A 23,507-nucleotide genomic window follows, 5' to 3' on the forward strand; every position below is an offset into this window, starting at 1 on the left:
TCCTTGACACACATACTCTATTGGTCTTATCGTCGTTATTACCTGTCCATTCCAATATTTTTCTTGTCCAAGGAGGCGACAGGCTTTGAAAATCATGTTGACTACCAGGAAGTGCGCAGGAAGAATGTCTGAAGCATGATGGCCTCTCGCATCGCGTTTTCAGGAGCAACATGGAGGCATTCAATGACACCCCAACCTGTCACAAAAGACATTATTTACCCTGCTGTTGCTGTCCCATCTATAGACACTTTACTTATATTTTTTGTAAATATCTTCCGTGTGCCTTGTGGTAACCCCTAAGCCTATAAAAGGAGAAAGCTTGGAAAAGAAAGAAAAAAAAAGAAAACCACTAACAACATCCACATCATAGATGAACTTGTATACTTGTTTGTTTGTCTCTCTGTCAGCGTGTCTTGCTTTCCATTGATCTTTACTTGTTTGCTTGTCTCTCTTGCCCTAAGGCGTCTCTTGCTCTCCCACGACTAACTTTCCTAGGACGAATCCTAAAAAGGATCTATCATGACTCTCTCCTCGTGGAGCGATCTTCCGAATCTGACAAAGTGAGGCAAAATATAGTTTTATAAAAAATCTCAAAAGACAAATTAAAATATAAAAAAACAATTGAGCGATGAACGAAATGAAATGTATTTCAACTTTTCAGCGAGGGAAACTTCACTTTGGTTATCCACCAAATCGTGAGTAATGAACTTTACAAATCCATTAATCAAAATCGTTATTTTGTAATTGTATAATAAAGAAAAGAGACAATTATGCGTTTGACTATTTTTTATAGCATAACTACCATTTTAACCCTGTTTTTATAAATTTTACTTATTTGATCATCTTTTTCAAAACCGATACCACCATCTAACCCTACTATATTAATACAAGCTACTTCTGCCATTGCTTATTCGACCGTACTTTACAAAGCATTTTGCTACATTGGCCTCATGTTGGTGATAGATTAGTGAACTTTGTGTATTGTTCGACAGATCTGTGTCAATTTTGACTTAATTATTTTGTTTTTGATAAATTTAATAGAGCCTTGATGAAGTTGAAATACGAAGAAGTTTTAAAAAATATTTCAAATTTGATATAAATTTGAAATATTTTTAAAAAACTTATTTATATTTCAACTCCATCAAATTTCGATCAAAATGGATCAAATGGTGTATTCGGTTATAAAAAAGAGGGTCAAATAAGGAAACTTGACAAAACAAAATTAAATTGGTAGTTAGGCTATAAAACACGCAAATGACCTAACGAAAAGGGGAATTTTTTTGGTGCATGTCACATGGGTGAAAATAAAAAAAAATCGTTAGCAAAATCAGCATATATGGCCGTAAATGCGGTATAAAAGATACACACGGGAGTGACGGACCCTTCAAATCCCATTCCACAATCACCCACACGATCACACGAACATAACTCCCACTAGGGCCACCTGTCAGTGACCACGCCGCCCCGCGAAAACTGCGCGCGAAACGACTCGTCACCCGAAGCGGCTTCCCGCTTCCCTCTCCCTTCCAAAAACAAACTGCCTCCCGCCCCAAAATTTATCTTTTCCCCCGAATCTCAATCTCTTCTCACCTCATCTCACCCCACTCCCGCTCGGTACCCGTCCCGTGCTCCGCCGCCGCCGCCGCCATGTTCTACTCGCACACGATCCTGGCCAAGAAGAGCCCGCTGGGCACGGTGTGGATCGCCGCCCACCTCGAGCGCAAGATCAAGAAGCCGCAGATCGACGGCATCGACATCCCCTCCTACGCCGGTAAGCCCCCCCCCCCCCCCCCCCCCCGTCGCGCGCTCAAAGACGCCTTTTTTTTCTCTCTTTACTTGTTCTTTGCGGTTCCGCGGGGAGAAAGGTGGCGCCTTTCCGGCGGCGGTTCACGGCGCTCTGCTCCCGCCGGACGGCCGGAGAGACGGGTGGTCCTGGCAGAGGCGAAAGGTGCAGCCTTTGTATTCATCTGGGCAAGCCGGGGTTTGTGTAAAAGAGTAGCAATGGTGGGCATGTGGTGGAGCACTGTGCAGAGATTAGGATCCCAATCTGCATTTCTGCAAAGGGACAGAAAGGAATAAAGTCGAATAGTCTTTGGGAGAGTATTGTTAGTTAGAATTTCGTGTAAATGTTTGTTCTTGTGGTATCATTTGTGAAAACATACACGTTTTTGAACGGGCGATTGTGGTTATAGCACTTGAGACGAGAGATTTTGTGGGTAGATCCTCAGGCCCTATTTGGGCGTTAAAACAATTGTGAAATGATAATTTAGATAATGAAATTACACATATCTGTGAATATTACAGTTGCGCTTAACATCTCCAGAAAAAAAGAACACCAACCCAATGTTTCAGCACCCTGCAATGACCTGTGGCCAGAAACACTGCCTATTCGAGCCATATATATGAAATAAAATGGGCTCAGGTCGGCTGGGTTAACACTGGAATCACTCTCTTTCATGTAAAATGAGTTCAGGTTGGCTGGTTTAAGAGCCCCCTGTTGATTCTGAAAAAAGGTTCTGTTTCTGCATACATGAATCAGTTTCTTGTTATCCAGTCACATCATAAAACTTGACCTGACTTGATTTGTGTGCATTGTTTTGGTAGGAAACACTTCTTAGTACATTGTGTGATAATTTAAAGTCGATTCTGTGATTAATTTTACATATTTAACCTTGTGAACTCAAGAACAAAGCAGACAGGCTATGTTTGGGAAGCTTACTGATGGAGTTTTACTATAAGAGAACATGTAATTAAAGTAAAACAACTCTGGATTAATATTGATGATTTTAGCATAGATGTCTATACTTTATGGGAAGATCTTTTATTTTCTTAGGGAGGAAAGTGGTGCAATTTTAGTTTTATTTCAACTTTCACTGTATTTGGCATGGTCATGTTCTATTATGGCATGTTGAATATGTTGTGCTTTCCCCCTTATAAGTGCCTAACAAATGTTTATGCATATAAATATTGACACCTTCATTCCTACATTGTGGGAAAAAAATCCCTTTAGTTCATTCTACAACTTTGTGCCATGTCTTCTAATTCACAGGTTTTATTTTTTGCAGAATGTATCATGTTCCCAGAAGTTCCAATTGCTCTGAGGTTGTCAGGGCATCTTCTTCTAGGTCTAGTTCGCATTTATTCGTGGAAGGTAAATTACCTCTTCCACGATTGTAACCGGATGCTAAGCACAATCAGAACTGCCTTTGCCTCTGTGCAAGTAGCTCTGCCTCTTGATGCAGACCGTGCAGCATTTGATTCCATCACATTGCCAGATACATTCAATCTTGATGACTTAAACCTAGACGATGCAACTTGTCAGATAGAGTGAGTACTCTGTTCTTTTATGTTCTCTTCATGTCATACAACCTCAATGCAAAATCTAGTTTGAGTAATTAGTCAATTCTATTAAAAATAGTAATTATGAAATGAAAAAGTAGATGACTTATATTATTGTGTTAACTTTCTGACAGTACTCCGGATATTCATCGGAAGAGTCTGGACCAGATTACCTTGGCTGGTAAAGAAGCTCAATTTAGTCAATGTGTGTTATCATTTCAATTTCCATGTTTAACCATCTCATTTTGGTGCTGCAGATGGAGATTATGTGATGATTGATCTTGATGAGGTATTCATCGCCGTCTTGCCTATTTTTGCTATCTTCATTAGTTTGCATGATCTCTTAGTGTTGTACTTATAAATGACGCAGGATGCTAGAGTAGAGCTATCAACTCCTCGACGATCTTTACACATGGGACCTGAACCAACTGAGGAAGAGTATGTACCACATGAGTATTTTTTTTTCTAATTTCTATGTTGGTGGGCTCATGTCTCCTTGGCAAACCAGTATGTGGCATGAGTGTTTTTTTTTTCTAATTTCTATTTTGTGGACTTACGTCTCCTTTGCAAATCATCAGGAGATTACCTCCATTCCACATCAATTTCGAATCAAATGATAATCTGGATAACGGAATATCAATAGATCGTCCCCAAGGCAACTCAGAGGCAGTGAAACCCAGTAACATAAACCAGGCAGATAAAGCACCAGATTTACCAGAAATAATGCGTGAAGCACCATTTCAGGGTCCTGAACTGAACTTACCAGATAGTGATGAGGTAATCAATGACCCCATGGATGTGACCGAGGAACCTTCACCTTTTGTGTCCAAGAATATCACCCCTCCTACAATGGAAAAAATTATATCCCCTGGTCAAGGATTATCTGGGACATCCATTCCCAGTGTACAACGAACAACCAGTACCACATATGACAATATTGAAGATGTTGTGCCAATACATGATGGTTAGTATTTTGCTTGATGACTCATCTTGTTCCTTCAAGATATGTTTTTGCCTTCATTTTTTTTATAAGATCTGGTAAAACTATGACTACATTGCAATTCCGCCAATACATGATGGTTATGTTTTGTCAGATATAATTTTCGTTGATTGTAAAGATGTCTCCTCATCCAGCTTCTTTTCCTTCTGTGATTTTAGGAATGCCTGATTTAATGATCGAACCATCTCCACCTCAAGTTCAAGATAACAGGAGGAATGCACAACCAAATGTACAATATAAGAACAAGAGAAAGAGAAAGCCGATATATGATGAGGAAATAGTGTTCTCCAATGCGTAAGTTTGACTTACAAATTATCTCAACTAAGCAAAGTTTATAGACGGAAATAACTCCAAAATTATTTTGCTTGGTCATCTGAACTTTGATGAATTTGAAAAATTCATATTATACAAGTCTCACTTGGATGTTTTTGTTTTAAAATCTACCAAGTTCCAAATGTCATCCTCCTGTGATTTTATAGGAAACTCTTGTCCCCTCATCTGCACCATCTTTGAACATGTTTTCCTGAACAGCTTATTTACAAATAAAATAATTCATTCGTGCTGTTGTCAACTGGTTATTAGCTCTTGTAGCAATTTTGATATATTTCAATGATTTCTTTTTGTTAAAAACAAGGCAGGCTATGAACTTTTTACCATCATATTGCTACGTGTGGTTGGGGTTAATTGCAACAACATTATGATATCTGGTGTACTCTACTCTATTATTTACAAATGAGATAAACCTCATATTCTCCTGTACAGCTACATGAAGAAACAAATTTATGGTGATCAGCATCATCTGGTCAGCAAGAGGAGGAAACTACCTCAAGCAGCGGTGGATGTGTGGAAATTTAGTAGGTTTCACCAAAAAGAAGGCTTCTTGCTTGAGCCATTGGTCCATGGTAAGCTACCATGCTCTCTGATTCCACTAGTGTAATTTTTTTAAGTAATAGTCCACTAGTGATAATCCTTTCACTTATTCCTGAAATAATGTCATAAAAATTTGCTCTTCCTTTCAGGGATGTGCGCTAAACTACGGCAAACCTATGAGAGAACCTTCCCCCATGTGGTTGACCCTGATCCTGAATCAGGATCTGTGGAGCACTCTCCTGGGGTATCGAATGTCCATATCCAGGATGCACTTGATCACCAGCTCTCCCCAAAGTCTCCAGGAAGCACAGATGTACAACCTGAAGATCAGCTTAATCAGCAAGCTCCAAGAAATTTAGATGGACAACCTGAACCTGAAGTTAACCCAAAGTCTCCAGTAAACGCAGATGCACAACCTGAACCACAGCTTCATCCGAAATCCCCAAGAAATGCAGACGCACAGGCTGAACCTGAGCTCAACGCAAAGTCTCCTGGCGATGCAGGCACATCATGCTTTGAAGATATGCCTGAGATCCCTCGATTCTCGCCGCAAAATATTCCATCTCCAGCAGGAGACGATGATTCTCCTTTCAAAACTCCTGGTGCTACTCGAACTCCGAAATCTGGACCTGGAGGAACTGCTGCTACTGGAACACCACTAGCAGATATGAGCTACATGTCACCTGTGCAGGACTCACATCCTGAATTCTCTCCTTTTCCATTTAATGATGAACTTGATGGAGATTTGCCAGAGATTCCAAGCCTCATAAGTACTCCTGGAGTAATATCTACAGCGGGTACTGGGACCACAGGATTGGGAAGCATGTCTGCTAGGACACGGTATGAGATAAGTTCTAATGGGTGATTTCAGTTATATGTTACCATTTGACTGTTATTTGTAATATGTTTCATACTGCATTATAGGGCTGTGGCGCAGTACTTCAAAGATCACATGGCTTCAGCTACATCAGATGACCAACCTGGTAAATTTAGTCTGAACAAAATCTTGGAAGGGAGAGCCAGAAAACAAGCTGCACGGATGTTTTTTGAAACATTGGTACCATTCAAACTTCTAGCTATATATTTCGCTTTTTGACATAATTTCCGTAATTACTTTGGTTTAGCTGAATGTGTTATTGTGTCTTGACATATAACTTTTTCTCTTTCTACAGGTTCTAAAAAGTTATGATTATATTGATGTACAACAAGACGAAGCATATGGTGATATAGCAGTTTCAGTTAAACCCTCACTCTCAGGAGCCAAACTTTAACCAACTCAGCTGCTTATAATCATATAGAAAAGATCTGTTTTGATCCGCGGGGAGGATCTCTGGTGGGATTTGCAGCGATGGCCTGAATAATGAATGCCCTTATGCGACATGGCTGGCTAGTCTACTCCAGTTTTTTGCACTTAAATTACTAGAGCAAGTGGCTTTCCATTTCATTTAGGCTGAGGTTGCAAATTCTGTAGTTGTAAAGCTGTAGCCCTGGTAGATATCTAAAGCCAATACATCTTCAGTTAGGACTTCATGCCTATGCTTTCTTGGCAGCAAGCGCAGTGAACAAGGAATCAAATGAAGACAAGAAAATTGTGCATTTGCTGTTTAATTGCATGGTAGTGATATGTTAACATTAGTTGAAATGTTGGATGGCTAATGTGCGACATTTAATCAACTTTATAAATATTAGTGTTTATAGTCTGATATCTTGAGCGTACCAGAATCCAACAGTCTGTTAAGTTCCGTTATTCACCATCCGTTTGTTAGCTGTGTTCAGTTCAACGCAACATGTAAGAGATCATTTGGCCCAAGGTTACCCTTTTAGTTCTATATGCTTATTTAGCCTGACATTTTCCCTTCTATGATTATCCTAGCTTCACGATTTGATTGTTTCAACGAGATCCAAAAATAACTATAGTTCACCGACAAGGATTTCCCTGCATGCAAACTTAAAATAAAGGTATTGGAAAGTTATAGAGGCTCAGAGTCTTAAAAGAAAGGTTTTTCTACATGATCTTAGGATTTTTTTTGAAAAAAAACATGAATATTTTATTTTTTTAATTTTGAACCAAAACTCCCTAGTTCACACAAGAGGAGTTGGCGTGATCGTGTTATTTTTCTATGTTAGACAAGTTGGCATGGGTCAAAATGTGTGACAAGGTGGCATAGCCTAAAATGTGTGGATATCAAAATAAATTGGGCTAATTTCTTTACGTCCCTGAGATTTACTTGATCTCGTATATATCTCTGAGTATTTATTTGGATCTCTTAGGTCACGTATAACGGTGTTTATTAGCTGAGTCTCTTAAATACCATATATGCAAATTTACTGACATGGAGGAAAAAGAGTAAAGGAGAGAGAAAAATGATTGTTATGCATCACAACGGCTTAGAGTTGACTCTTAGCATTTATTTAAGGAACTTTTTGCACGAGACAAATTAAATGGAAAGAAGAGTAATAAAAATATCTTATTGTATTAATGAAGAAACCACACTTGACTCTACCTTTATACATGCTAATAAAATAAGTCAGTATTGCTGACGTGGACGATATAAGAGTCAACATAGGCTCTATCTTTGAACATGTCCTTATATGCTCATTTTACTAGTTGATCATTAGTTTGATCATTAGTTATAGTAGAAATAACTTTATTGTTCTTGATATATTGCTAAAAGCTAGAAATGCTTAATGTGTTAATTATTTGGGTTGTGAAAAACAATAAAAGATAAATTACTAAGTATTTGTTATGAATTAAAAAAACATAATTTCATTAAAAATTCAAAAAAATACTTTTCATATTCGAATTTGCAGTGAAAAAAAGATTTGTTGTAAAAAAGCAAAGGGGATGAAATTATTTCATTACAAACTAACAACATATTTAAAATTTTTAAATAGATTTCAAATCAAATTTGATGAATTTCATACATCTTCCTAAAAATTTAAACCTAAATAACATATAGTTTTAGTTCTCAATTTTATGATTCAACTAATGTATGGATTTAATCATAATTTTTTAAAATTAAAAAAAATCAGTTTTATTTTCATATGTGCTGTCTTAATTTCATCTCAAATCCATGGCGCGAATACTTCGGTGAAATATTTCACAGTCTTGAATTCGTACGCAGCATCAAATTTAATTTCTTGTCTACAAGCAGTTGGCCAATTTGGCATTTTCTTTTGCCAGCACGAAATTCCACGTCACTGCTGCTACAATTCAAAACGTAACGCTTCCTTGCAACAACTTTGCAGTCCCAACGACGGAAAAAGCTTTGCAAAAAGGACCTCAATAATTCCTTATATCCCACCGGAGTCCTATTGTCGTTGACACCGGAGATCCTCGACGACCTCCTCTTAAAAAAAATACTCCATCCATTATATACTAAAATATATAAGTATTTTTCTAACATTATTTGTTCCATCAACCACTAATATTATTATAAACCCTTTTCATTTCATCCTAACTACTCTCTCATTTACGTACCTATGTTATTTATTAAGAGACATCATAGTATTTTTAGTATTTTTGTTCTTAATCCCTGTGATTCAACCTATAAATATTTATATTTTAGAATAAAAGTAGCAACTGTGTTTGATGTTGTATCATATACATATTATTGCATTTTAACGTTAGTACTACCTCCGTTCTATATTATGGTAATTTTTTTAGTTTTTAGATATAAAGTTTTGACTCTTCGTCTTATATGAAATATTTTTGTGATTAATAATTTTATTGTTATTAGATGGTAAAATATGAGTAGTAATTTATGCGTGACTAATTTTTTAAAGTTTTTTTAATAAATTTTTTAAATAAGATAAATGGTCAAAGCGTTGGACATAGAAATCGAAAAATGAAATTATTATAGGGCGGAGGCAGTAGAAAGTGAAGAGTGAAAAGAAATTTTAATTTGGAGCTAGGTGAGAGAAAATTATGAACCATTTATGTATTACCAGCCCTAAAACAGAGCAACGGTACTTGGGTTGGACGGTGGATGAACCATCGAATTGCTTGGACTTGGGTTGGACGGTGGACGGACGATGTCTGGTTTGTGTATTACATTGCAATTGACTCATATAACCGATGATAGATTGCATAGGAACATGGTCCATGCATAAAAGAAACGGTTACAACGAACTACTTTAAATTTTGATTTTTTAAGTAATGGTTTTGACGTAGGATAAGAAGTAGAACGAACTACCTTTAAGCAGTAGTGATATGTTTTATTATCGAGTTTTTGCCAATAAACCGATCTAAAAGCTATAAATAACATGCAAATACATATTTTCTCTGTTTTATATTTTGTTTTATATTTTGATCGGTGTGTATATACCTATATATTCATTAAAACCTATATAAATCTAATAAATATTAAAAGTTTTATATTGTGAAATGAAAGTGGTAATACTTGATTGAGAATCAGCTAATACTCTCTCCACTTTTCCTACCGATGTAAAACATATTTAGAATCAGGCCCCGTTCTTTCCCCTTCTTACTCGTTTTTCATGCGCACGCTGTCTGAACTGCTAAACGGTATGTTTTATGAAAATTTTCTATAAAAAGTTTCATTAAAAAAGCATATCGATCTATCTTTAAATTTTTTATAATTAATAATTAATCAATCATGTACTAATATATTATCATGTTTTTCGCGCAGAATAACTTTACCGTGTTTGGCGACGTCACATATAACAGTTGTCGATGTAGATAGATAGAGCGAATCATGCTATCTTCGTTTCGCCTCAAATCCAAGGCTCCAAATCCAATGCCACGTTGGATTCGTGCTCAGCATGCAAAGTGTTCTTGTCTACAAGCAGGGCCAGGGGTGGCCACTTTGGCACCTTCTTCCGTCCACCGGAGATTCCACGTCACTGCTGCTTACATTCAAAACGTGAACGCTTCCGGCTGTCCCGCACACTACCAGAGCGGCCCAGAAACTTTGCAGAAAAACACCCTAGAAATTCCATATATCTCAATAGGCGTTATACCTCAAGTTGTAAAATTACAAATAGTCCCCTGAACGGAACGAAAACGTGATATTTGTTTTAGCGAAGGACGTAAGTGCAAAAGGCGCAGTTCATTCGGTGCATGCGGGTGCAGCATAAAGTAAGCGGCGTGGGCGTCGTGGAGACGACGTCACTCGGGAGCGATGGCGGCGTCGTCGTCGTCGCCGCCGGCGCCGGTGGATTCGACGGAGGTGGAGGAGGCGGCCAGGTCGGACGCTCTGCTGTCGCTGACGCCGGAGATCCTGGACGACATCCTGACGCGGGTGCCGCCGAAGGAGGTGATCCGCACGTGCTGCCTGTCCGCGGGTGGGCGCGGCGGTGGGAGGCGGTGTCGGGGCTGGGCTTCCGCTTCGTGGGGCTCTACTCCGGCGCCGTCGTCGGCGACGTCCTGGCGCGCTGCGCGGCGCTCGTGCGGAGGTTCGAGATCGAGGTCCGGCCGCGGCTCCGCCCGCGCGCCGCCTACTGGCTGCGCGCCCTGGCGGAGAAGCGGGTCCGGTCGCTCAAGCTCGCCTACGAGAGCTCCCACGCCGACGACGACGACGGCGCCGTCCTCCCGCGCGTCGGCCGCGCCATCTACGACTGCGAGCAGCTCACCGACCTCCACTTCAGCTACTGCGAGCTCCCGCGCCCGCCGCCGCAGGGCCAGTTCGCCGGGTTCCCGCACCTCACCAGGCTCGCGCTCAACCGGGTCAACCTCCCGTTCGCCGGCGCCGGCGCGCTGCTCGAGCGCGTGATCGCCTCCGCGCGCGCCCTCGCCGACCTGCTGCTCGCCGACGTGTCCGTCGGCGTCGCCGCCAGCGAGGAGGAGGAGGAGGAGCCCTGGGCGATCCGGGCGCCCAGGCTCCGCACGCTGACGCTCTGGATGGGCGGCGACAACGGCGGCCGCGTCGCCGGAGAGATGCCGCTGCTGGAGGTGGCGCACATCTCCGTCGACTGCCTCCTCGGGACCGAAGAGTTTCTCCACACTCTCCGGCGGCTCTCCGGCGTCAAGGTGTTCCACCTCTGCATCAATAACAGGGAGGTACGCCATTGTTTCATTATCTTCGCCACGATTTTCTCCAATTTTTCGTTACTTTTTTTTATCAGCATTGCTTGAATCGTTCCATGGATCTGTTTGCTTACTGTTAATATAATCAAGTAGTAATTAGTTTATTTTAGTGGGTTAATTTGGGAAATTTTTTAAGGTAAAAGTCACATTTTGAAACATTGTGAATTGATCAAACCGAAATCTTTTTTTATTGGATATTAATTCTAAGGAGGTAATTTGTGCAGTGAAACTACTGGTTTTAAAAACTATTTCAAAAAATTATGAAAATATTATTTATTTTGTTTGTGGCTTTCTTTATTATCAAAAGAACTTTAAGCACGACTTATCATTTTTTATATGTGTACTAAATTTTTAAATAAGACGAATGGTCAAACGTTACAACTAAAAAAAATCAAACATATTATATTATGAAACGGAGGTAGTACAGTGTAAAGTAACTTATTAATGGAGAACAGTTTAGTAAATGACTAAATGCCAACGCAATACATGACGTATTAAATGGACTCTAAGCTTAGTGCCAACACAAAACATGACGTATTAAACTGATCCTCTTAACCATAATTTTCATCGATCTTTCACTAGGCCATGCATCAGTCTGCTTAATGTTAATCGGGTGATTGGCTAGTTTTAGTGTGTTAATAGTTTGATGATTTGGGAGGGTTTAGGTGAATCAACCAGTGAATCTTTAAACCAGTGAATCAACCAGAATCCTTTAATGTGTTTCGGGTGATTATTGTAGTAAATTTAGTGTTCTGAGTGAGTCAATCAAAACCTTTGGGCACGAAATCCACTAGTTCTAAAAACTATAAACTATAGAAACTTATCAATGGGCAAGAGTTTATTAATTGATTAAATGCAATAACATGAACAATAAATAAGGCCTTGTTCCAGCCAAACCAATAGTAATAAATAATGCATTGTAAAAATTATGGAGTGAAATTATTTCAATTTGGTCTTTTGCAAATGGACTCCGTGGCACACATTTATCAACAAATGGACCATAAACTTGGTGTCAAGACAAAATAAAGCACATGCTTACTTTGCAGCAGTGTGCTATGTGGAGCCACATAGGCTGATGGTCCTATCGATGCTACTAGTGCAATTTTACCGAGTTCCTCTCGCCCCATGTGTTAGCTTTTTCCCTTAAAGTCTCGTTCCCATATGTTTTTGAACAGAGACCAGATAGTTGCAGAAATCTCCTAGAACTGAAATAAAGTACAACAAAAATTCCAAAAACTTCCAAATTGAAATAACAGAACTTCCCACCAAATCTTTCAACTTAAACGAAATGTTTGTGTTCGAAATATAAAGCTTTGATCTGACAAGTAAAAACATTATTTGAAAAACCTTGAACATTCAAATCAGCCTTCCAAATCTAGAAACTTTCACACCATTTTCAAAACTGTCTATTAGGAACTTTAAAAATTTCAACTCAAATCATTGGAAAGTTTCAACTCATGTACTCAAACTTTTAACCCAAACTAGAAAACATTCAAATCAGAAATCCCATCGAAGTGTGCATGATTAACATGGCAGAGGACAACAACGTTGCATCAGGATTTGAAAAATAAGAAGGTCCAGTACCTCTTCAATGTCATTGGGGATGAAACTAGGAGCTCATCAGCAAAGAGGGGCAAATGGTCCACTGGCGTCTCACATAGCTATCATCCGAGATATATATATATATATATATATATATATATATATATATATATATATATATATATATATATATATATATATATATATATATATATATATATATAGATAGATAGATAGAGGTAGAGGGGGTACCATCAGGCTGGTTGTTGTCTCGCCAAGAGTAGAAATTGGGGTGAAGGGCCATCGACATCTTGCCATGAGGAGGAATCGAGGTGGATCCCAAGAGGAGAAATCTGAGTGGAGAAGAGAAATTGTCGAAGGGTGTCTTGCTCACTGCATCTTGCCTAGGAGAAAGAGTGCCACGGCTCCACTCACATCCCATCGGTGGACAAAACTATAAAATAAAGATAGGGGCAAAAATACTTAATAAACATAACTGAATGCTACATATAACATACCATGTTTATGTTGAAATCACATATAAATTAGGTTACAATCAATAAATTAAAAAAATTGAAATACAAAATAGAGTATAATTATGGAGTTACCTAGCCCTAGTCAGCCACTAGTTAAGGCACAAAACTATAAAATAGAGTATAATTTCTTGTTTGCCTGGCTGCATGGCAGACAGACAGAGGCATGGTCATGCGGCTATTGACTCATGCAAGACAGGGCATCAACACACGTAGGCTAGCACTAGCAACTGACATAGTCACCGACATGGTGAAGGGGACAAGCATTTAGCAACAAGAAATTAAAATGAACAGTCCGTAGCTTGGGACATAGGGACGTGTAGTCACGAAAATGGAAGATGATGAAACAACAATGAATTGCCTCATGTATGGCTTGTAGTGCTTCATTGATTCGATGTGTTTCTTATGGGTTGCTAGATGATGGCTAATGTGTGTGGTCTAATATTAGAAGTGGGTTCTAAAGGTGTTTGGTGATGTGGGTCATAGCTGGGTGGGCTGATCCGTTCTACCCAATGGGTAGATCCATCACTAACTCACACTGATGCGATTATGTGAACCAAAGGTGGGGAATAAATCTATATGGTGGAGAGGAGCATATGGTGGAAAGGTATGAATAAGGTGTTCGCTAATTGGGTTCTGAATGAGCGTTCACTAAATAGCAGTCCTAGTGGCTTTTACTGGCTTGCTCCGTACAATAGTGCAATATCCATGCAATTCTTAGCAACATATATATTTGAGGGGACTTATGTAAATGAAGTGTTCACTTCATTTAGTATGCATTTATGACTTGATAAATAATCTTGGCTTCTTAGGTGTTGTCCGTGCTAGTCATTGCATATGGATGGACATAATTGTACTGTTGTAAAATGAAGGTAGCATGTCAAGAACATGTAGTTATAGTCTATGACAATGTAAGAAGAGGAGTTGATTTTTTGGAGAAGCATGCTATCTTATCTACTTTGGTGGACCAAGTGAAAGAGCATTAAGAAGATCGAGTTATTTTCAGTGTCAGGCGCTCAAACTGGATCAAAGTTATATGTAGATCATCATGACCATTACATTGAAGAAGACGGTAATTAATGATGGCAACCCCCTCTAGCTTGGCATGTAGTAGTTGCTAGATATGCTGGCAATACACCCAGTCATTGTGACTTATTGTCATCGACAACTGGCCACTTGCATGGAGATGGATAAAATCTTGCACCATGCATGCACAATAGACAGGAACAACCATGTGATATATCCTCAATACAAATGCCTTGTGAAAGGGAAATAAAGGTTAATTGTGGACCAATCATGTCTTAACTTTGTGTTATGTACACATCAAAATTTATATTGACATAACGTGATGTGTATTGTATGCTTAGTATTTGTAGTAACACATGTGGTATCATATGTTACATATGGTTGATGTATGTGCTTGTGATATGTTTCCATGCATTTGCTTAATGTCATGTGGTCCGTGACCCATGTTTCATTGAGACATACGGGAAAATGGAGGATTGCATGAATATCATAGATGCAAATAAGGAATTGCCCCTTTTGTACTTACATGATGCTTTCATAAAATTGCGAGGAATGACACGGACAACACCACTATCCATTTATGGCATTTAGCCTACCATACTAAGCACAACCAATGGCACCAACACAAGGGCGAAACTAGAATTTGTAGATTGGAGGTTGACCAAGAGGCCAATGTGTTTGAGAGAACTTGTCAGTAGTTTGGCGAATAGTAGGGTGTTTAAGTGGTCAATGTCGTCAGGGCAATCATCTAATTGAATGAAGAGCAAGAACCCACGGATCATGACTCTCCTTGTGCACTTGGCACCTCAGCTCTAATTAAGGAAAAGTGGCTTTGCCCTCGATATAGGCCATTCACCCTTTTGTCACATGGTGTGGTTAGAATCTTATTAAGACACCAATTCTACGACAATGAGACATGACCGAATTTACTACGCCTACCGTCAGATGGGCACATTGATGTGTCTCATGTATTCCTACATGTGAAAAGTTGATCAAAGACAAGGGCGAGCGAATCTATCCGTGTCTGCAAAAGCTAGGTGCCATGTGATATGAGCTTTACTCCATCCCCTACATGATACTAGGTTTTCAATTTTATTCCTCACATATGTTTGGTTTGCAGTTGAGTTGACCACTGTTTAGTGAAATGACCATATTGCCCTCACTCACAACCAACTAACATGCCTATAAACTAAAAATAAAACCCTCACAACAAAACTATGTTAGTTATATCCCTTTTTAAGGAGCCAAAAGTACATAAAGTACCAAAATTTTAAAGGTCGACCAAATTCAAAAATTGAAATTACCACATTGTCTAAATTTCAGTAAGATTTGGATGGAATCAAATTTATTTGTAGTTCACTTAAATTCATTTTTTCATTTTTTGGTTGAAAACAAGTATTTTTGTAGTTGTTAGGATAATTTCACCACCCTCATTCAAGATATCTTCATTATTTGGATTTTTAAAATTTTAAGAAACTAATGATTTTTAAATTTAAAGTAAATCCATTAATATTATGTTTTTTTTCAATTTTTGGTGAAAGAGTTGCACCCCTTAAATTTTTGTAACTAAAATTATTTTCATTGTGAGGATTACAATATTAATGGGATGGCTAGGACTTATGGTTAAAAATGAGTGGAAATATAATCTTTGATAAAAAACTAATGATCGGTTAATGATGAACTAATAAGATGAGCATACGAGTGATAGAAAAATTCATGAGCATGCAAGCAATTAGAGAGAGAAAACCGAATGATATGGAAAATACGGCAAAAAAACTCATAGTTGCGCAAAGAATTTTCTCAAATATAAAAGTTAACAACAAAAGCTTCATAAGATCAACATAAACTAGGAAACTAATAATATAGCCAATAAATATAGTATGAACATGTTCAATCAAATACCATGCAACACAAACCCAATATCTTATGTTGCATGCTATAGAGATGTTTTCCTTGTTTAGCATCCCCAACCAACTCTCCTTTTCACAATATGTTTTAACTCTTTTATTTCCCTCTCTCCTCATGGTCCTCCAACTTAGTAATGGGACAATGGCCTTGATCCTCCTGTGGTGTTCAGGATGACTGACTTCATCCTAATGCTCCCTTGGAGCTTTTCAGCTCTTGCATATCCAACTTTTAGTCTTTTGTTTGATACATGGGTACACACCTTATTGAGAAGTGGGATTATAGCTCATGGTTTAGATTAGCTCATTTCAAGCTTGACTCGAACTCGTAGTCATGACGAGCCAAGCCATGCTTTCGTTAGCTTAACAAGCCAAGCTCAAGTTTACAACCCTAGTTTCCGTTACGATATCTTTTAATACCATATGCATCTTAATTAGGATTTAATCTTAAAAGTTACTTATAATCCAATAATATTTTAATTAGTACCTTGCTAATTGGTATTTGTTATTTTGTTCACATATGATAAATCAATAAATATTATAATTACCGATGGGTATAAGAGAGTTGAAGTCTGCCAATGAGCCCAACAACCTTGAGGCTAGCTTGTGAATCCAAGCTAGACTTTTAGCTAGTTAAGAGTTAACAAGTCGAGTCAAGCTATCTCATTATCCACACTATATATAAAATATTAGAGGAATTAAAATATTAATCTCATTATCCACACTATGTATAAAATATTAGAGGAATTAAAATATTAATATCTATTAAGTAGAGATGTGGTTCCTTGTTTACAACAAAACAACATGTTTGAAATGATTATATTATCGGGTAGTTTGGATTTACTTGGCACACATTTTCATCCTTCATACGAACCTATATTTTGCCATCTTTATTTTGCATGTAGCACTATAACATCACATGTTTAAACCCTTTTAGCCACCCGGTATTTTCTATTCACAGAATTCGAACCAGAAACTATTGTAGGGAAAATACGTAACAACACGAGCATTTTTAACAAATCATTCGTTGCACAAACACCAACCGATCACAAAATGTTTCAAAAGTAAATGTGGAGTAACTACAACTAGTTAGATCACTTGCGACTAAAATTCTACGTCGAACTCTGCATCCCACATGGATGGAGAGACAGTAGTCGAAAAACACTCACTCATCAACACAGTGCCCTATTTTCTTGATCTCTTTTTTGGTATATAAAGTTTCATAATTTTTGACCTGTTTTTGGAGCTAGTGGATTTCTTGCACAAGGTTACTCCGTAAAAAAAGTCCTGGCTGGTTATCCAGGAATTTTTTTTTCAGAAGGTTTGAGTACTTATAATCTATGAAAACACTTTTCTATGTTTGGAAAATTAAATACTCCCCTGTATGATTCTTTCACTCCGATATGAATTGCTTCTGCTGTCAAATATATGACAACGTTGATTTTTAGACATGTCATTTGACTCATTCATAATATTAGAAAAAACTAGATAAGTATCATTTATATTGTTGTGGTTGTTTTATCATTAGCAATACTTTGAGCATGATTTATATTTTTTTATATTTGTACTAATTTTTTTTAGCAAGAAGAATGATTAAATGTGATGTTAAAAGTCAGCATTATTATACATTTACAAACGGTGGGAGTATTAACGCAGTGAGTTTTGAAATCAATTTGCATCAGCCACTCTGCCTTATCATCTTTTACTGAAACATATAGAACAAGGACTGGGTGAATCTGTCTTAATTTGTCTGTTCCTGTTGATGTCATTATCGAGTTATTGTCGTAATTGCTCAAGTGTTTTTACTTGTCAACCCTGAATTCGGGCAACCTAGTCATGCTGGAATAAGGTAGCCAGTAATGCTGTCAGCTTATTTCCTTTGTTACTTTGCTTTCTATTATTCATATTTGCATGAAGTATGTACTCCAATGAAATTTCAGTTCATCTACAGAAGTATGATATGTACTCCAATTACATACAATGTTTAATTTGTAAGCAAATAGATCAAGCCGTATTGCACATCATTTATCAGTCTAACTTTGTGTTACGATTTCCAGTTCAATGAAAATCCGCTGCAGGGAATTAGATGGAAGTTCCAGAACTTGAGGGTTTCAACCCTGACCGTAGATTTTGGCAGAATCTCAAGCATCATGTCAATGCTGACATTACTGCGCCGTGCTCCACAGATTGAGCAACTTCACATTGAGGTAAATACTGGATGCATCCATCTGTTCATCACAAATTGAAAACTTTAATTTCTTGGTCGATTGTACTATTGCAGTTTGCAATTTCATTAACTTGGACTGTGTGTTTGTAGGTGGATCGGCAGGAAACAATGGGTGAAGAAATCAGTGAAGCCATTCTGGACGCAGGGATGCCTGATGATTCGGTTAAAACTCTGAAGCGTGTGATGCTCACCTTCGCCAAGTGCTTCCCAAGTGAGATGTTCTTCGTCAAGCTTCTCCTAGCCAAGGCAACATCCCTCGAATCACTTCAGGTCATGCTGTACTGGGAAAGCATGATGCCGAGCCCAGAGGCATGCATTCAGTTTGCGATGTACAAGAACGACGCGGCTTCCAAGGCGAAGTTCGAAGTGCACGGTGGCATGGGAACTTTCAACATAGTCTCTTGATTTGGGAGTCGATGATATGAGGATTACCCCCCCAATAAAATTGGAAGAACAGCTTCTCTGAATCTTGCAGAACTTTTGTGTAGGTTCTCTAGATGCATGGATGTTGTCGCACAAACTTGTGTTTTTGCTTTTGTTTGTTCCATAAGGGGTGGGTGTCTCTGATACTCATGTTTGTGAGCTGTGAGCTTGCTTCAGATGCAGCACCTGGATAAATTGTGGTACTGCTTTAATTTTATGAAAATTGTTGTGTAAACATGCCTGATTGTGTGTGATTTAGTATACTTAGGCTGCATGCAGTAGACAAGGGAGATGTTCTTGTACCTGATGATGAAATATCATGTTCTGATATGCAATTCCGGAGATGCTGAATTTTAGGAGGAGACAAACGTCTTCTTTGGAATGCTGAATTTTTATATAGAATTTAGAGGATTTTCGTAGGAATTATTACTTTTTCCGCATAAGCTGGAAAAATCAGTTACATTTTATAATAGGTGCCAAATGTATTAGTATTAATTTATTACATATGGACTTGAGTTATAATTTTGGTGGTCGGCGGAGTCAAGGAACTTTATAAATTTCTGGCATATTTTTAATATCTATTCTTTAAAAGTAATCCATCGTCACTTATTTCCAAAATCATGGTGCAGATTTTAGAAATAAGTTTTGGCACAGTTTATTTTTAAAAATAAATATAAAAAATATGCAATAAATAAAAAAAATCTTGAGGAGATGCTCGTTCCGCAAACGAGCAATCTTTCAAACATTCCAAAAAAAATAAAAATAAAGAGGTTACAATAAATAGTGTAAGAGGATCAAGCCATTTCCTCATCATCACCTCCATTATCAAGTGTCTATTTTTACTCAAACACCTGATTTGCAAAATTCCAAATTGTAGTGACATGACATATAGGTAATTAATTAACTAACTATTTATGCATAGGTGCAATCCTCATCAGCAAAGCCTAGCCTAGAGCCCAGAGTGTCATACACAACCCTCTTGTTCTTCTGCTGGTAGTTGCCCACGATGGGCGTCTGGTCTTCGAAGGAGAGGCTCGCCATGGCCAAGCACACCTGCGACCCGTCCTTCCTCACCATGAACATCATGCCGGCGGCGTCCACGGTCATGTCGGCGCCGCCCTCGAGGCGCAGCGTCAGCAGCGGCACCTTCACCTCGTCGTGCCCGGTCAGGTTGTAGCACGTGTCGAGCAGCGAGAAGGGCGGCGCCGCCGGGTAGCGCCCCGAGAACTGGCGGGTGAACTCCGCGCGCACGGCGCGGTACACGGACGGCGCCAGGCGCGTGATCACCGTGCCGGAGTCGACGAGGACGTTGGTGGCGCCGAGCCCCGCGGCGGCCACGGCGGCGCCGCCGACGGACGCGCCCGTGACGTTCATGAAGTAGAACGGCGGCTGCGCCGGGTCGGCGATCATGCGGGTGTAGGACACCGGCGTGGTGTTGCGGTAGGAGGAGGTGTCGCTGCCGAGGGAGAGGGAGCCTGCGGCGTCGCCGGAGGTGGTCGCCGGCAGGCAGTAGGAGAAGACGCCGCCGAACCGGGACGCCGTCTGGGAGACCAGCGACAGCTCCGTGCGGCCGAGGCCCATGAGCCCCGCCGTGCCGCCGAACAGGCCACGGTTGCTGAGCCCGCAGCCGAACACGAAGGCGTCGAGGCTGGCGGCGCCGAGGGCGATCGTGTCCGTGGCGAGCACGCCGCGGCTGAACGACCCGTCGCCGTAGGCCAGCGCGTAGTAGCACCTCTCGCCGCCGCCGCTGGAGCAGGACCCCGGCATGCCGGTGGCCGCCTTGAGGGAGGCCGCGCAGGCGGAGGCGTTGCAAGGGACGGCGGCGTAGGAGGCCGAGCCGGCGGGGTCGAACAGCGGGTCGCGCTGCGCGTAGCAGACGGAGCAGGGCTTGCACTGCACCCAGGTGAGGTCGCTGCCGGTGTCGACGATGACGGTGAGGTTGGCGGCGCGGGAGGAGGCGCCGCCGAGCGAGACGGTTGTGACGTAGTTGAGCGTCTGGAAGCGGATGCCGGAGGTCAGGGGAACCTCGGCCGCCGCATGGCCGGACTGCGTGAACGCTGCCCTGTTGCGGAGCTGCAATGAGTTAGCCCGCGTCTCGTCGGCGGCCAGGAGGCGGCGGAGATAGCTTTCCTGCGCGGCGGGGTGGTCGGAGATGGCGGCGAGCGAGTGGTGCTTCAGCTCTAGGACGGTGCTCGTCGTTCTTGTTGTTGCTGCTGCTGCTGCTGCCGCCTCTTTCTTGTGTTGCCCTGATTGAAGAAGATGAAGCGTTATTGGAAACTTACTTTGAAATTGTAGAAAATTCGGTGTAGAAATGTAAAGCAAATAATGATGATGATTTTTAGTTTTCGTTAAAAAAAGTGAAGTTTCGTGTTGGTTTATAAAATTAATCAAAAAAGTTGGACATGAAGGGGTGATTGTTTGGGTTTTTATTGAAAAAGTCAAACGGTATATTTGCAAATGAGAAATAATTAGTGAATAAAACGTTTATATATGTATTCTTGGCGATCTAAAAGCCAAAACTAGAAAATAAACTTTATTGAAAAACCTTAAAATCAACTTTAAATTTAAAACTCCAAATTTAAGGTTGAAAATTCAAAATTTGATTGATAAGTATAGACGAAAACATGGGAGTGGATCTAGATTGATCATGGTGTGGTGATCAAAAGATACTGTGGTGCTTAGGGATGTTAAAAAATATATAAAATCCATGCCAGAATTAAGATGATTTTATAAAGTTCAAATATACTTTTTAGGGAAGGCCAAATCAGATGTTGAAGACAAGTTGAATGTGAATGAAATTAACTTGCTGAAAACACATAAAATTCATAAAAAGGAAACTTAACAGGAAAAAGTGAAAAAGTAAAAAACTTGTATGGGACAAAAACTACATATCTGGAGAAGGTTTGGTAGGTAACCAACAAATTGATGAAATCTGGTTTTTTTTTTTACTGCCAAGCTTATTTTCTTTACCCCTGCAGTCGCGTGCATGCGTGTGCACTTTTTTCACAGCATGCCGTTGGTTCATAGAAGGTGATTACAAATTTACAATCTCTCCAGAGGATGGCGGCTGTATTCAATCTTCTTTCAAATGCAATGTAACTAGAAGTGGTTATGGAAGATTTTGAAATAAAAATTATAAACAATATAGAGTAGAGACTACATAGACATCTATCAGTTCGCCAGAATTAGGATTACAAAAACATGACCCTGAACACAATTCAGCTGCGACAGATTTTTGAAGGAAAATTTCAATTCATACCACAAACTTTTGATCGGTACCAAAAGTACCATAAAATTTTTCATCTCTCTAACAATACCACAGAATTCAGTGGAAGTGGAACGAAAAATAACGTCGTCTTTTTGTAGGACCAAAATACCCCTGTGTTCGAGAAAGAAAGAGAAAGAGGGAGGCCACTGGGCGGAGCGTCGGCAGGCGGGGCGTTGGCCGCCGGGCGGGCGCGGGCGTCGGCTGGCGGGGAGAGGCGTTAGCCGGCGGGCGGGCGTCGACCGGCGGTGCAGCAAATCGGTCACCGTGCAGGCGTAGGCCGACGGGGCGGGGAGGGGCGTCGGCCGGCCAGGATGATTTTTTTTTTGAACGGGTTTGGGACGATTTTATAGAGGGGTAAACATGTCTAGCACCCCTATTTTCCATGCCGTTCTGTTTCACTCCCGTTCTTCTGTCGTATTGTTGGGGAGGTGAAAAATTTTATGGTATTTTTGGTACCGGTCAAAAGTTTGTGGTATGGATGAAATTTTCCTATTTTTAAATATAAATTATCAACAATGCATGCTTGGAAAGTCAGAGTGCATGCAACTGCAAATTAGTCCGGTTACTTCTGGGCTAGGACAAGATTTAGTTAAAATTTTAAAATTATGACAATTACCTATTAGTAAAATACAAGAAAAATGATACATGTATATTCTTCTCAAAAAGTGCTATCATGATATCATAAACTTATTAAATTTATTATAACATAAATCCTTCATTGAAATTTTAAAATTTTAATCAAATCTTATCCTAAACAACAAATATACTCTGATTAATTACCTGTCATGATCTTCTCGGCGTGCTTCGCTTGAGCGTCCCGGCCGCGGCCGGTGATCTTCCCCGCGGATCCGGAGCGCCATTGCAGCTCGCGCAGCCGCAGCACCGCGCTCTCCCTGCCGCCAACGACGACGCCGGCGGTGGCGGCGCCAGGAGCCGCGACCACCACCGCAACAATAACATGGAGGAGGAGGTGGAGGCGGAGGCGGAGGCGGGCCTCCATTATCAATCGCCGACGATCTCTCGACGACGCGTGCGTAGGTACTAGATCTCTGCTCTCCCGGCTCCCGCTAAGCGCGCGCTTGCTAGCTCTAGATAGATAGAGAGATGAAGTGAAGCTGATCTGAAGGTAAGTAGCGTAGCTAGAGACCAAGCAGGAAGGAGAGAGTGCAAGAGACAAGAGAATGTGAAGCTACCTGCTGCATGTATGCTAGCTAGCTACACGACGACGACGTCTTTTCCCTTCTGTTTATAACTTAAAATTTAAATTTTTAACTTTAATTTAAGAGTTGATCGGTGTTTTTATTATAATTTATTTTTTAAACTTGT

General features: G+C 40.2%; 2 protein-coding genes and 1 pseudogene across 2 annotated transcripts; 2 read left to right on the forward strand and 1 right to left on the reverse strand.

Moving 5' to 3' along the window:
• The first annotated feature begins 1,591 nt into the window (after positions 1 to 1,591).
• LOC102700823 (sister chromatid cohesion 1 protein 3-like) lies at positions 1,592 to 6,969 on the forward strand. The gene is made up of 11 exons (XM_040526927.1): positions 1,592 to 1,771; positions 3,066 to 3,327; positions 3,474 to 3,520; positions 3,597 to 3,628; positions 3,710 to 3,777; positions 3,918 to 4,303; positions 4,498 to 4,633; positions 5,102 to 5,241; positions 5,359 to 6,049; positions 6,134 to 6,266; positions 6,382 to 6,969. The coding sequence occupies exons 1-11, from the start codon at positions 1,648 to 1,650 to the stop codon at positions 6,478 to 6,480; spliced, it is 2,118 nt and encodes a 705-aa protein (XP_040382861.1). The 5' UTR covers positions 1,592 to 1,647; the 3' UTR covers positions 6,481 to 6,969.
• A 3,426-nt stretch (positions 6,970 to 10,395) lies between these two features.
• On the forward strand, positions 10,396 to 18,895 carry LOC121055146 (annotated as a pseudogene).
• An 854-nt stretch (positions 18,896 to 19,749) lies between these two features.
• LOC102701374 (aspartyl protease family protein At5g10770-like) lies at positions 19,750 to 23,254 on the reverse strand. Its single transcript, XM_040527016.1, has 2 exons — positions 22,962 to 23,254; positions 19,750 to 21,159 (listed from the first exon to the last, which is right to left on the reverse strand). The coding sequence occupies exons 1-2, from the start codon at positions 23,179 to 23,181 to the stop codon at positions 19,826 to 19,828; spliced, it is 1,554 nt and encodes a 517-aa protein (XP_040382950.1). The 5' UTR covers positions 23,182 to 23,254; the 3' UTR covers positions 19,750 to 19,825.
• Positions 23,255 to 23,507: the final 253 nt, after the last annotated feature.

Source organism: Oryza brachyantha, chromosome 8, assembly GCF_000231095.2.
Source record: "Oryza brachyantha chromosome 8, ObraRS2, whole genome shotgun sequence".
NCBI classification, from domain to species: Eukaryota; Viridiplantae; Streptophyta; class Magnoliopsida; order Poales; family Poaceae; genus Oryza; species Oryza brachyantha.